Below are 13,348 nucleotides of genomic sequence, written 5' to 3'. Positions count from 1 at the left end.
ACCCCTGTATGTAGGGTCTATTCTCAGAGCGTGATGTGTCTCATGTCTCACATCTAAAGAGATCCTTTTATTTTCTTGGGTAATGGGGAGGGTGGTGTCTTCTGAATGACATTCCACCTGTGCCTGCTTTAATGGTAGATGTACCCCCGACTCAGCAGACCCCGCAGATCTCCAGGAACAAGCCACTGGTCTTTCACTGTCAGTTTTGAGGGAGTGTTCCATGTGCTTGGTTACTTTGTGGTCCCACATTACTCCTCTGCAGTGCTTTATCCTCGCTGCTGAGCCAGCTCGCAGCCACGTTACGTTCTGAACGCAACCCTCATTATCTGCCCTTGGTTTTTGATAGCTGTTAAATGTTTTCATGGAGAGTATCAGCTTGTTTTCAACAATTACTAGGCTGCTTTACGAGCGGTTTATCCTCTTTCTTAATGTGTAGGTTTCTGCTGTTCCTGCTTTTGCAGTAGTGTTTTGTGTAGACACCAGAGGGTGTTTCTGGGAATTACTTTCTGCCTTCTTGACAAAACACTGCTTTTTGCCTAATCATCTTTGGAGAAGGTTGCATGTTTAAAAAATTTTGTCCTTCTCTAGCTCATTGTCATCAGTGTCGAGTGTTCTTGGAGCTCTCATCTCAGGTTTGGGCCACGTGCCAGGAGAGCGGAGGATGTAGGGCCATGGATGCTGCCCAGCCAGGACAGGGTCTCCTGCCAGAAGCCACTAACCAAACCCTTGGTGTGTTGAGGAGAGCACACATAAGTGACGTGGTCACTAATGGCTGGTTTTCTTTCCTTCCTTGGATATCTGCAGGAATTAAAGCATGTGATTAAAGACAGAATTCAGCTAGGTATTTTGTTCTAGAAACAATAGTCTTGCTCCAGTCAAGAATAGTAAACAGATCTAGGTATCAACTCTAAATGAGATTAGAATTCCGTTCTCATTTCTCAGTGTGAACATTTATTCCCGTATCAGCATTATTTTCTGTTTGGGGTTCTTAAGTACAGAGGAAAAATAAGGTATACTCGGTCACTTAAAAAGAAAAAAATGATCTCCTAGGCTTCAAACTAAAGGAGAGGAATTCCTAAGTCTCCACAAATCCGTTAGAATTAGCACAGGTACAGGGAGAAAGACTCTGATGATTTTCATTTAGAAAGTCACCTCAGTAATGTCAAGCCCTCCTTTAAACCACATTAATCTTTTCAAATGTTCTTGAAAGCTGTGTCTTTTTCCAATTGATTGGGACTTCCATATGTTAAAGAAAAATGAGAATTGCAGAAAAAGTTGAAAGCATGAAGTACGTTAAAAGTGACTTTAATACTCTGCTAAAGTAGTTTAATATCATTTATTTAGAGTTTAAAGTTGAAGTGATTCAAAGGCCATGAATATAATATTTCTGTGAAGGGAAATGTGAATCATCCCTTCAGTAAAGTTTCTGATATTATCAATCTGAAGAGTGTTTCTTAGATCAATTTTATCTGTAGTTCAGACCACTTCTGTATTACCTATGAGACTTTGAAACAGGTTGACCAAGTTCCCATTTCATATTGTTAATTAAATTTCCTATTTCAAGTGAGTGGTTTTTATTCTGTGAGGTTGTTGGAACTTGACACAGACCAACAGTCAACAAATTAAGGAGAAGGTAGTAATGCTTGCTTCTCCAGTGAAGTGAATTTAAAAGTAAATAGAAGGCAGAGACAATAATGTACTTTACAAATCTAAAAGGATGTTAATAGAAACTGAAATTATTGTGAAGACCAAGCAACTAACTCTGGTCACTCTGCTTTCTTTTGGTGAAGATTAAGTGATGTGGTTTTAGTGGAAGCTGAGACTGCTTACAAAGGTTGAGAGGACCCTGTTTTAGTGACTTTGTTGTGAAAGAGAGCTCAGCCAGGGTGTCATTCCTGGCTCTGTATTTGCATAGAACTCGTGGAAACGTTTGGTTTCAAATTTCCAAACTTTTTATTTTCCTTCTTTCCAGGGAGGCTTTCTTTCTGTGGCAAGAAGCCCTCCATAACTTTTCTTTCTTGCCTATTTTGAGACTGCAGGATTGGATGACTAAGTCTGCTTATTTCCCTTCAGTAGGGGAAAGGATTCTGGACGTGTCTCAAACAGAAACCCAGGAGAGTGTTTCTGCCTCTCAAGTCTTGCATGGATTGCCAGGACAGTAACTGCAGCTCACTTCACAGAGAATTGCATTGGGAGGGGTCAGTTTTAGGCTATCATAATTACCAGTTGTTTGCCAAACAGTGATTTTTAGGCCAAACTCATGAAACAAACTCTTGGCTTTATTGTTAAATTAGAAAAAGCCCATAGTCTTTTTTTTTTTTTTTTAATTTAAACTACAGACCTGTGCCTTAGACAGTGCGGGGTCTAGACTGTAGTATCTATGGACTGGAAGTTCCTCTTTCCTTAACAGCTTTTAATATTTTCTCATTGTCTTCAGCTGCACGGTCTGGTACGGTAGCCACCAACCACATGAGTCTGTTGAACACTGGAGGGTAGCTCATCTGGACTAAGAGGTGCTGCAAGTAGAAAACACATCCCAGATTTCAGAGACTTGGAGCAAAAAATTCTAAAATATATCTTGTTAGTAATATGGTAACATGTTGAAACAATACTATTTTAAGTATATTGGGTTAAGTAAAAATATCAATTTTTTTCACCTATTTTTACTTTTTTAAATGTAACTACTAGAAAGTTTTAAGCTACATATATGATTCACATATTTTCATTGTACAGGGCTGGTCTTGAACTTGTCATTTGCACACTGCATTTAAGAGTTCTGCCATGTCTGGGTGCCACCTGTACTGTTAACTTCTCTTGAAAATTTTCATTTTCATCAGCTCACTGTTCTATAAATTGAGTTATCATTTACACATAAGAAAATGCACAGAGATGAAGTATGCAGTACGATAGATGTTGGCATTTGTAATTACCCAAGTAACCATCAGTCAGATCAAGACAGCATTTCCTTCGCTGCAGAAGTGCTCCTTTCCTGTCACTTCCCTTTCCTCACTTCCCTCCAGCCACTCTAGTTCACCTTTTTAATTTAAATTTATTTTTAAAATACAGTTTATATCCATGAAATCCTGGGTTTGATGTGCTGGTTATTTTTCCCCCCAAGACACATGAAAATGAGTGCATACTATTAATATAAATAAAAAATGTATTCACGTATCACCATCATGAATAAGCCCAAGGGTATGAATATTAAACTTTAGGAAACAGAGGTCTGCGTTCCTGCTCCACTTCAGCCCTTCTCGCCTGCTCACTCGTCTTTGAATACAGCGTGGACTTGCTTGCGGACCAATCCTTCTCGCTGCTGGTGTCTGCCAGCCGGGCTCTCACCTGTTTCCTCATTGGTTTGTATTCCTGGACTGTGTGGTACACGCCCGTCCCATTGTTGTATGGCTGTTTTCAGGGCCATCTCCCCTACTGACTGAGAAAGGTAGACTCTTGAGGGCAAGGTCATTAAATCATCTCTCTTCTTCAGCTCCTAATGTTCAGTACACGTTTGGATAACCTGGAGCTAAGGCAAAGTCTGAGTCATCAGAAACCACCTGGAAAACGGAGGGGACTTTTTCTTCTTCCCATCTGGAAAGTGCTGAACGTGTGTGTGTCTGTGTGTGTCTGTGTTTTGAGATAACAGAAGAAGATAACTAGTAGTATTGAGGGCAGAGTCAACAAAGCAGACACCCCGTTAAGTATACAGGTGACGTGAAGATGGGGCAAAGGGCAGATGCTCATTGGGAAATTACAGGCCAAAAACCAGAACAGTGAGGCCCAGTTGACATTCATAAACACCTAGGATGGGCCTCTGCTGTTTGAAGTAGTCTGAACCAATGACTTTTTGCGGGCAAAAGCCCTGACTCAAGGTTTTAGAAAAACTTCTGGTAACTGTGTGCATTTAAGGCCCATGAAAAACCTTTTAAAATTCTTGTCCAGTCATGGCCCTGACACTGGTCTTGGGATGCTTGTCTTTTTTTCTCCCTGCCGTCAGCTTGGAAGTTCTCTGAGAGCAGGAGCTGTGCTTACTGTTGGCTGTTTCCTCACGCATAGTATGGTAACTGATGTGTAGTAGGTAGTCTGCCAGGATTTGTCGAATGAGTGGGTAAAAAGGCATCAGAAGCAACTTTACTCATGTGGCCCCAGATTTACCTTCCTTTGAAACAATTTGATAACTTCACCTTTAGTGTTACCAGACTGATAAAAATGAAGGCATTAAAAAATTATATTACTGCTGGTAAATCTCATGCTTTGTTTTTACCAGCAAAGGTGCTTATTCAGACATTGTAATTATCTATTAGCAGAGAAGTGGGTCAGTTGTATTAGAGTGGTTTTTTTTTTCTTTTTTTAGGTGATGATGCATTCCGTGGAGCCGTTGCCATAGGATTTTTTTTTTTTTTCCATATTGTTAAGGCTGGCATAAGAACTGAGCCCCTTACCCTGGTTATTATCCACAGGGTGGCTAGACAGGAAATTAGTGATAAACACTGGCCTTCTCAGTCCACTTGCCAGTTAAGTGTAAGAAATTTGATCATTGTACCTGGAAATATGAGGTTGGCTTCTTGTGAATCTGTATCTTGAAAATTGCTAAAATAAAAAATTTTATTTTAGGTTGGGGAAAGAATTAAGGAAATGAATCTGATAACTTAGGTTCATTTTCCTTCCATCCTGTTTCTTTGTAAGAAGGGATGTTTTCATTTGGCCCAGTGAGAAATTTAAACTCTTGAAGATTATAATTCATTAAAATGGGTAGAAGATGAATATTTAGTCTGTCAAGATCAATACTGTCCCCTCTTTGCGCTAATTGTCAGAAAGCGAGCGAGGGCCGCTGAAGGGTAGTGGTGGTGCGGCAGGACCCTCACATCACAGGGAGATGATTCAAAGGCAAACTGTCCTGCACCCTCTGGTATCGACTTGCAAATTAGCATCTGGAATCTAATTAAACAAGCTTAATGAAAGTAGCAGCTGAATGCTGCTGGAAAAGACAATCAGCTTTTTTCCCCCCTCTCTGATACATATTCTGTACTATTGAAGTTGGTCACCAAACACATCATGTGAGCACAGTTAAAAAAAATTAGCATTTATTTGAAGAATAGAAACTGTTTTTCATTCTGTTACGCATTTGGCATGCTCCAGCGTCCCATGAGAGCCGTGCCACAGCAGATAGTGCACAATATTTATAAATCCGTGACAGGCAATAATAGCAACTTGAAAAATTCTTTTGCTAGAATCTCAAGTTGAGAGCTGCCAAAAGCTGAGAGGATCAGATCTGCAGTGGCAGCTGCTGTGCCCTACAGTTAGAATTCTAGACTTTGAAGATGCTCAACTTAAAGAAATGAAGACTGCAGGCTTAGCCAATTTTTGCAGGTTTCTAGAGCTCTGGCTCTCTGCCTTTTGAAGATGAGTTGCTGAAGCTTCTACCACTGCCTGAGGCGTGCTAACACCAGCAGGATCTTTTTTTTTTTTCCTCCAGTCTTAGTGTGTCTTCAGTTTTAAGTAGCACATGCTTAGTCAGTGCCAACTGTGATGGTGCTTTCTCTGGTCGCAATACCGAGGGATAAGCTCTTACCCTGTACCCTTCAGAGGGAGGCTGCGAAGATAGATGGTGACGTATACAAGTGCCACTTCAGCCGTCTGATTTATGGAGTCATATTTCATCACTCAGCAAGCGCTGGCCTCTGGAGAAGCCCTTATGGATTGCTAAAGATGTGAGCTGCTATCGCCCTAAAGGCTTGTGGTTACCTCACAAACGTGATGCCAGACACCTAGCTACGGAGGAAACAGAATTAATCTGTCATTGCAGGCAGCTATAGATCCACTTTAATGAAAGAGTTGATACCAATATGGTATTCTGATAGCAGATTGTAGAAGTAAATGCTTTTTTTGTGTGTTTAAGTCTAATAGTAGAAAGACACCGAAGTTTTGGATTTATTTGTATTTTGCAGATGGACAGTGACTTAAGAGAGCTGCATTATTTTGATTAAAAAAAAAAAATCTGTTCACTTTGACACATAGACTGGTCCCGAAGGGAAACACAGAGCATGAGTTCAGTGTGGTCACGTGGAAGGGGTCACGGGAGCTTAGGAGCTGGAGAATCGGGCTGTGCGTGTTTCCACTGCACTCACCGCATGACTCTGGGCAAGCCATGGCCGGCACACTTCATCCAGACGTTGGGGACCCAGAGACTTGTCTGTGGGTTGCTGTCGGGATTAGGTGTGGTCTGTAAAACACTTCAGATGATGGCTCACACAAAATTGGCTCTAAAATATGGCAACTGCTTCTGTTTTTGCCTTTTTCTTCCTTTTTTTTTTTTTTAGTAATTCAGTAGTAGGATACAAACATCACATAGCAACGACTCACATGACTGTTTGTATTCGAGTCAGGCTTGATGACTTACAACATGGTGTAGATAGATTTGATTCTTCTTTTTCACCTGAAAGCTTAAAATCGGAGCCAGGCCTAGCTAGTGGTCGTAATGGCAGTAGAAGAAGCCTCTTTAACACGTAACACAGGCTGTGGAAGTGTTCACCTTTTTACTATAGGGAGAAGGTATTGAAAACACAGCAGTCATAATAGCTGATGCTTTTTGAGTGCTTATGCTGCGCCATGCTCTTTCTAACAGCTTTCTCTGCATTGTCTCATTTACTTTTCAGCAATGGGTGGGGTCTGTACTTTGTTATCCCTGTTTTGTTGAGAAGAAAAATAGGGTGTAGGGAGGTGAAATATCTCACCTGAAGTCCCACAGCAGGGCAGGACAGAATCATGGTTTGAACCCTGGTCAGTCTGGCCCTGATGCAGTCGGTCACCATGCTCTTCTGCCTCTTTGTAGGCCTGTAATTCTTTGACAGCAGAGTAGGGGAGACATCTTATTCTAGGTGAGCAGAGGTGTGGGCCACTTCCTTTTCTCTGATGAGGTCTTGTGAAGACAGCAGGAAGCCAGATGAGTGTTAGAGGAGCTGTATTAACATTTTTGGTGAGCCCAGCAAGTGGAAGGACCCCAGGGATAGAGACAAAGTTAGAAATATAGAGCTATTGGGAAATATAAGTAAGTCATTTGGCTATGGAAGGTTTTTTCCTCTTTGACTTTATCAGAATTTATTTTCACCTTTTAATTGTCCTCTCCTGGAAATATCCTGAGATTGTTTTTTCCCCAAAGTTTTCAAGTATTTACAGAGGAGCTGTTTTTCTCTACATAGCTAATGTTCAGATGGCGTAGCCTTCTTCACATTTAGTAATGAGACCAAAAAGCCTTTGAATATTGGTGAATGGCATTTGTCCATTTGAGGCAAATCACGAGTAGCTTGAACCAAAAATATAAAAAATAAGCAAGACTATCATATTTGAATAATGAGGTGTTCTTTTTACTCCAACTGCCAAAACTTTTTAATCTTCGTCAACAATTGTTCTGTCCTCCATCTTATTTAGGTTGCATCTGTGTGACTCTGAGCTCAGGAGCCCTGACAAGCGGCATATGAATTCTGTATTCATTAGTGATCTTGATCCAAATGCCTCTGTCCCTGCCATGGGGGCTCAGGTGTGGAAGCTGCTGGCTAATCCCACCAGCTGACAGTCAGAGGTTTAATGACTCCGTAGGAAGGTGACCACTCACTGGGAGGTTTGCTGGCGGAACCCACACAGCAGACAATGGAGATCAAGGAAGACGATCAGTGTTTAGCTGAAGCACCTTCCTGTGTGAGTTGAACCCTGCTAGCATCAAACGGAGTTTTAAGTAAATGCAGAATTTTAAAAAAATACACTGACCCTTGACAGCTATCATAAACAATGATTTTGGGGGAAGGGGTCTGTATTGATATTGATGGTGTTTAAGACTGTTTTGCTTTTAGCAGTTTAATAGATGTCAGCTTGATAAGCTGTACTTGACTCACTTTTCCAGGTTTTTCGATTTTAAGTTTTTGTTTGTCTGGTTACTACAATATCTGTTTAGGTGTTTTCTGTGTCTGGGGGAAAATAATACTTAAAGCCAGAATTCTTTCTTACAAGATGTTCCTAAGAATCTATGCTGACATTTTTGTCTCTTATGATCTCTGTCTGTAAAAAGAAATTACTATCAGAATGTGAGTTATTTGATTGATGGGTGACGTGTCACTAGAGTTTTGACTTTTTGTTTTTAGGTTCTCTAAACATGTTGGATGCCTTATTATTTTAATAACAGCTTAATTGAGATAATATTTACATGCATACAATTCACCTACCATAAGTGTACTGTTTAGTGGTGTTTATGTTCACAGAGTTGTACAGCTATCAGCATAATCAATTTTAGAACAGTTTCATCACCCTCAAAAGAAATGCCGTAATCATTAGCAGCCACTCCCCATTTCCCTTCAGCCTTCCCAGCCCTAGGTAACAGCTAACCTACTGTGTGTCTCTGCAGACATGCATATTCTGCCATTTTCTTTGATAGGAATCATTCAGTATGTCTTGTGACTGCCTTCTTTAACTTATTTTTGTAGTATTTCATCTTTGTAGCATGGATTGATACTTCATTCTTTTTTGTGGTTGAATAGTATTCCATTATATGGATATATCACATTTTATTTACCCATTCATTAGTTAATGGATATTTGAATTGTTTTCACTTTCTGGCCATTAAGAATAGTGCTGGTATGAACATTTGTGTACAAGTTCTTGTGTAGACATATATTGTCATTTCTCTTGGCTGTATGCCTAAGAGTAGAATTGCTGAGTCATGTGGTAACTCTCTGTGTTTAACCTTTTGAGCCAGACTGGTTTACAGTGTGGCTGGGTTAGCAGCGTGTAAAGATTTTAGTTTCTGGATATCCTTGCCAACATTTATTATTTGGCTTTTTGATTACAGCCATCCCGGTGGGTGTGAGTTGGTGTCTCATTGTTTCGATGGATTCCTTATTGGTTAACAACTAATGCAGCTATGGAAATGTTGAAATGTAACTATTGAAACACTTGACAGACTTCTTTATGCACTGGATTTGGGCAGTAATTCGGTTGTATATTTGTTTAACTGTTGAAAGTTCCGTTTTAGAGGCTTTCTTTCCCTGAGACTGTTTCTGTCGTTTGCTTTTGGTCATAATTCCTGCTTATTGGCTTTCCTTAAGACCTGAAGCATTAGACATAGTAAATTGTGTCTTTGTTGTTAAATCAAAAATATATTAATTTTCCCCAGTAGTTTTCTCATTGTATTTAATGTGAAAGAAAAAAAGTTTTAAGAGATGTTAAAACCTGAAGATACAGTCCCTGGGGCCCTGTATAGAATTATTTGTAGTAGAGTTAAAGACTTAATTTTAGAAATGAATAGATTTAAAGTTGGCCTTACAGTTCAGTGAGTGATTTGGAGAATTACTGTTCAAACCTTTGGAATAAATAATGAGGAGGCACTGTTGATGGTTTAAGCTTCTCACCAGAATCAGGTATTTTGAGTTGATCCCTTTCTAAAAAGTGAGTTTGTTTTCCTGAATTTGAGCCCACTGGTGGGCCAGCTTTGGAGAGGCAAAAGAGGGCTTCTTGAGTTGAGGCTACTCCTTTGAATCTTCTTGCTCATATTTTCATTGTATGGTGTTTTGGAAGGCACGTGGAAATTTTCTTTGGTCTTTCACACAATGATTCAAGAGCAGGGCTTTGCTTCTCACCATACAAGAGTTTGGGAGAAGGGAATGTCAACCCACTGCAGTATTCTTGCCTGGAGAATTCCATGGACAGAGGAATCTGGCAGGCTACAGTCCATGGGGTCGCAAAACAGTTGGACATGACTGAGAGACTTTCATACGCACACACACATGCAGAGTGTTGCTGGTGCATATGGCTTCTCTCCTTTGATTCTCTAGGATTCCTAGTCTTCCTTGATTTAGAAACTGCCACTTGGCTATGAGTCCTGCTTAATAAAGCATCAGTAAAGTCTAAAATTCTTTCAGTCCTTTCAGTTTAATCTCTTTCTTAAAATAATATATAGATTCATAAAATTCTTGAAATGAGAATAGGATGCGGTAAAACAGAAAATTAGAGAAATGGCCACTTAGGGCCAGGCCTCAGGAATTCAAGAATCAACAAGTCTTAGGGAAGTGACTGTGTAAAATTTGAAGGTCTCCATTTCTAATTCTTTGAAGAGTAATGAAAACACTGCATATAGTGTACTTCGATAGTTATTGACTTTCAGAATTCATTGTTGATTTTTCCACCAAAAATATTTCTGTGTAAAAATTTTTCCATGTCTTCTGCTCTGCTGTATATACACTGAATTTCACTTTCTTAAATAATCAATAATATGTAATCAATCAGCAGGTGCTAACTGGGCACCAGCTGAATGCATACACTTGGTGGTATAATCCAGAGGTTGTATTGAAAGAGGCCGTTCTGTATGGTGGTGGGAATTCTTTAAACAGCTATTGGCAAAGTAGATTGAAAACAAGGGATTAGTTTACTTGGTAGTAGATCGGTAATTATTTATGATGCATTTCTTTGGAGCAGGTGTTCCATTTGAGATGTTTTCACTTTACATATTTCCTGTAACTCTGAAAGGTGTGGGAAAATATACTATATAGGAGAAATATTTCACAAAGTGTGTTGCTTGCTACACCTGTGGCAAAGATCCAGCAGACAGAATGTGATTTCTCTGTGACCAGTCTCTTGAATCAGATAGGCAAGAACTAAGGGAATGTTGAATAAAAATTAATGTTTGGAATTACTGTTTGGTGACTTTCAACTACACAGGTGGAATTAAAAGGAAGATGTTATTGCTTATATATTTGGTATCATGGTATCAAAGAGAAACTTGACTTCTTTATCCATCTCTTTATCAAATTGAATTGCCTTTGCTGACTTGGGTCTCAGGGATATAATTTACGGTACTAAAAATGCTCCCTTTATGTGGGTTGTCTCTTTCTGTTACTTAAGCCAAGCCAGGATTTGGAATGTCACAGCTCCTTGGGAAAAGACATAAAAAGTTCTTTTATTTCTTACTGATTTCATTCCATTCTGGAAATCTTACTTTGTAAAAATTTTGAATCATAAAGGAGAAGCGAACATACACCTTCCACTTCTCCTGGTTGTATTTCACTGTCAGAAGTGAAGCTCTGTGTCACAAATCCAAGAGGTCATCTGTGGTGGAGGCTTACAAGCCTTTGAACAATGGATTTCTACTTTTCTTGTGTACAGGTTAGAGAAATATAAGAAATGAAATATAGGACTGAGTGTTACTAGATGGTAGCTTAGAATCTTGTAAGTTTTGCCTTGGCAGGTAATTTGGCATAAATTGTTAATGTAAATCTGGGTTAGTGGTGAAGACGTTATTTTAGTAAAAAAGATAAACTGCTGATTAATTCAGCATAGAACTCAATTACAAATTGAAAGTGTCTCTGCGGGACTCCTGGACCCTAAAGACAGCAGATGTTGAATTGATACTCCAGCATATTTCACGGTGGTATGAAATATTAACATGGTTTATTATACTTGTGTGGTGTGCGGTACCAGACGGGGGGAGGTGGTGGGCATGTGGGCGTGCAAAGCAGCCACACATTACACGTTCATTAATGTACACTGAAGTGTGATTAAGAATTTGGGGGAAGTTTCATCTTCTTGTTTTTAAAAAATCAAATAGCTCTGTGGAAAAATTAAGTTTAAAATAACATTTGGAGCTAAATATTTAAATGTGGTACCGATGTGTGTTTACACTGTACACATAAATGAACACAAAAATGGTGTACTTACTGACACAGGATATTTAAATGTTAAATGGGACCACTACCTACAAGAGTAAGGGAACTTGAGGGCTTGAGCTGTATTTTAATGAGTTAATTGTAAGCTTTCATGGGCTGGAAAGTTTTCATGGGTTGCTGTACTGTTTTTACCTTCTGATCTAAAACATATGGTAATTTTAAAATGCCCCTATAATTTGCACAGGCAGAGTTTCATTTCTAGCCAAAAAAGAAAAAAGCTTTATGGTTTTCGTATATCTGCATCAACTTAAGGGGGGAAAAGTCAGCAAATTTTATGTATCGGAAGATCTGAATAAATGGAACTGCCAATATTTGAAGGGATTGGCAGTTCTTAAGAGGCATGAGAAAGTTGGCTTAGATGAGATATTTCAAAGCCATTACTCCTATGACAGTTATTTTTCTTGCATCACAGCCTAGATCAAGTCTAGATTTTGCTAGCTTAAGTAAAGACAGTTCCAAAAATAGCCAAATGATTACACTAAGAACAAATGTACCTTGGATACCTCTGCTATTATGAAGGCTTTTTTTTCTAAGTGCTTTCTCAAAAACTTCTCAAACACATAAAAGTTGGCAAAGGCAGAAGAGGAGTGGGCAAAGAAACCAGAAGTTTCTTGGTACCTACAACCACCAGCACATCTCTGTCCCCATTAGAGTTGCCGTTAGGCTTCTGTAAACTCTTGAGGGTGATGGTCATTCTGAGATGTGAAGGGTGGACTTGAGTTCCCTTCACCTGAGTCTTACTTCTCTCCAACCAGGCACCAAGTTCTGTGCCTACTTCTGAGGCAGAGTCCTTTTCTTAGAGACGTTTACAGCCTACTGGGGTGAACAGGCCCACAAACAGTACTGAAAGTACAAGAATGGTGCTTATAAGGGGAGCATAGGATTGATGCAGAAGAGGGATTGGTGAGGGGCCTTTAAGGTGGCCTCAAAGAGCATGTGTTTCCTCACTTGAAATTGTTTTTGTCTTGGGGATTAGGGAAGGGGTGGGGTGGGGAGGGGAGTCTGAAGAGGAGAGGAAGCTATTTCAGGAGAGGGCCATCACCATGTACAGAGGTGTGCGGACTCCTGCTCTAACTTTCTCTCGGTGGTGTAACCCTGGAAGTTTAGGCAGCTGAACATGTTTGGAAATAGGAAAACAAAACTCCAGTGTCTCACGTTGTCTGAGCGGTCATTTCCCGAGTCAGTGTGGCCTTTTAATTAGCATCCGTTTTTCGAGTGAGAGGGCCGAGCTTAAGCAGCCCTGTCCCTGCGTGTGAATATTTAGTTTAGAAAGCTGCCACGTTCCATTAGGGGTGGCTATGTTTCGGCAGTGGGTGCAGGAGCTGTGTAGACTTTTCAAATGTCCTTTGAGATTTACGTTGCAGTGTAATTGGGAGATGCTGGTACTTAGTGTGTTGTGCGTGGCAGAATGTGAGATTACCTGCTGTAATGAGACCCCAGCAGCATACCTCAGGAAGGTAGTTAAAGTTTTAACCTTAGCAGATAATGTTACTGGTGGGTTTCTGTGAGGTAATTTATACCACTCTCCCCTAACCCTGAAATTGTGCAGAAACAAAAAATTTTAAAAATACGAAATTGTGCTAAATAGATATTTTAAAATTCCACCTAGTAGTCCAGGTTTTTGAATTTATTTGCAATGAACA

The 13,348-nt window shown here is 39.8% G+C and overlaps 1 protein-coding gene across 2 annotated transcripts in view; it reads left to right on the top strand.

Annotated features, from left to right (window-relative positions):
- PSMB7 (proteasome 20S subunit beta 7) overlaps positions 1-13,348 on the top strand; it is a 56,458-nt gene that overhangs the window by 27,809 nt on the left and 15,301 nt on the right. The window contains exon 7 of one of the 2 annotated variants that reach the window (XM_040225101.1): positions 12,716-12,835. The exons of the other annotated variant lie outside the window; for it this stretch is intronic. Within the exon in view, the coding sequence (XP_040081035.1) occupies positions 12,716-12,820 (105 nt within the window). The 3' untranslated portion in view covers positions 12,821-12,835. Of the gene's footprint in view, positions 1-12,715; positions 12,836-13,348 lie in introns of those variants that run through there. 2 annotated transcript variants of the gene reach the window in all.

This window comes from Oryx dammah, unplaced genomic scaffold (genome assembly GCF_014754425.2).
Source record: "Oryx dammah isolate SB20612 unplaced genomic scaffold, SCBI_Odam_1.1 HiC_scaffold_25, whole genome shotgun sequence".
NCBI lineage: Eukaryota > Metazoa > Chordata > Mammalia > Artiodactyla > Bovidae > Oryx > Oryx dammah.
This window is presented reverse-complemented; position numbering and strand designations above follow the sequence as displayed.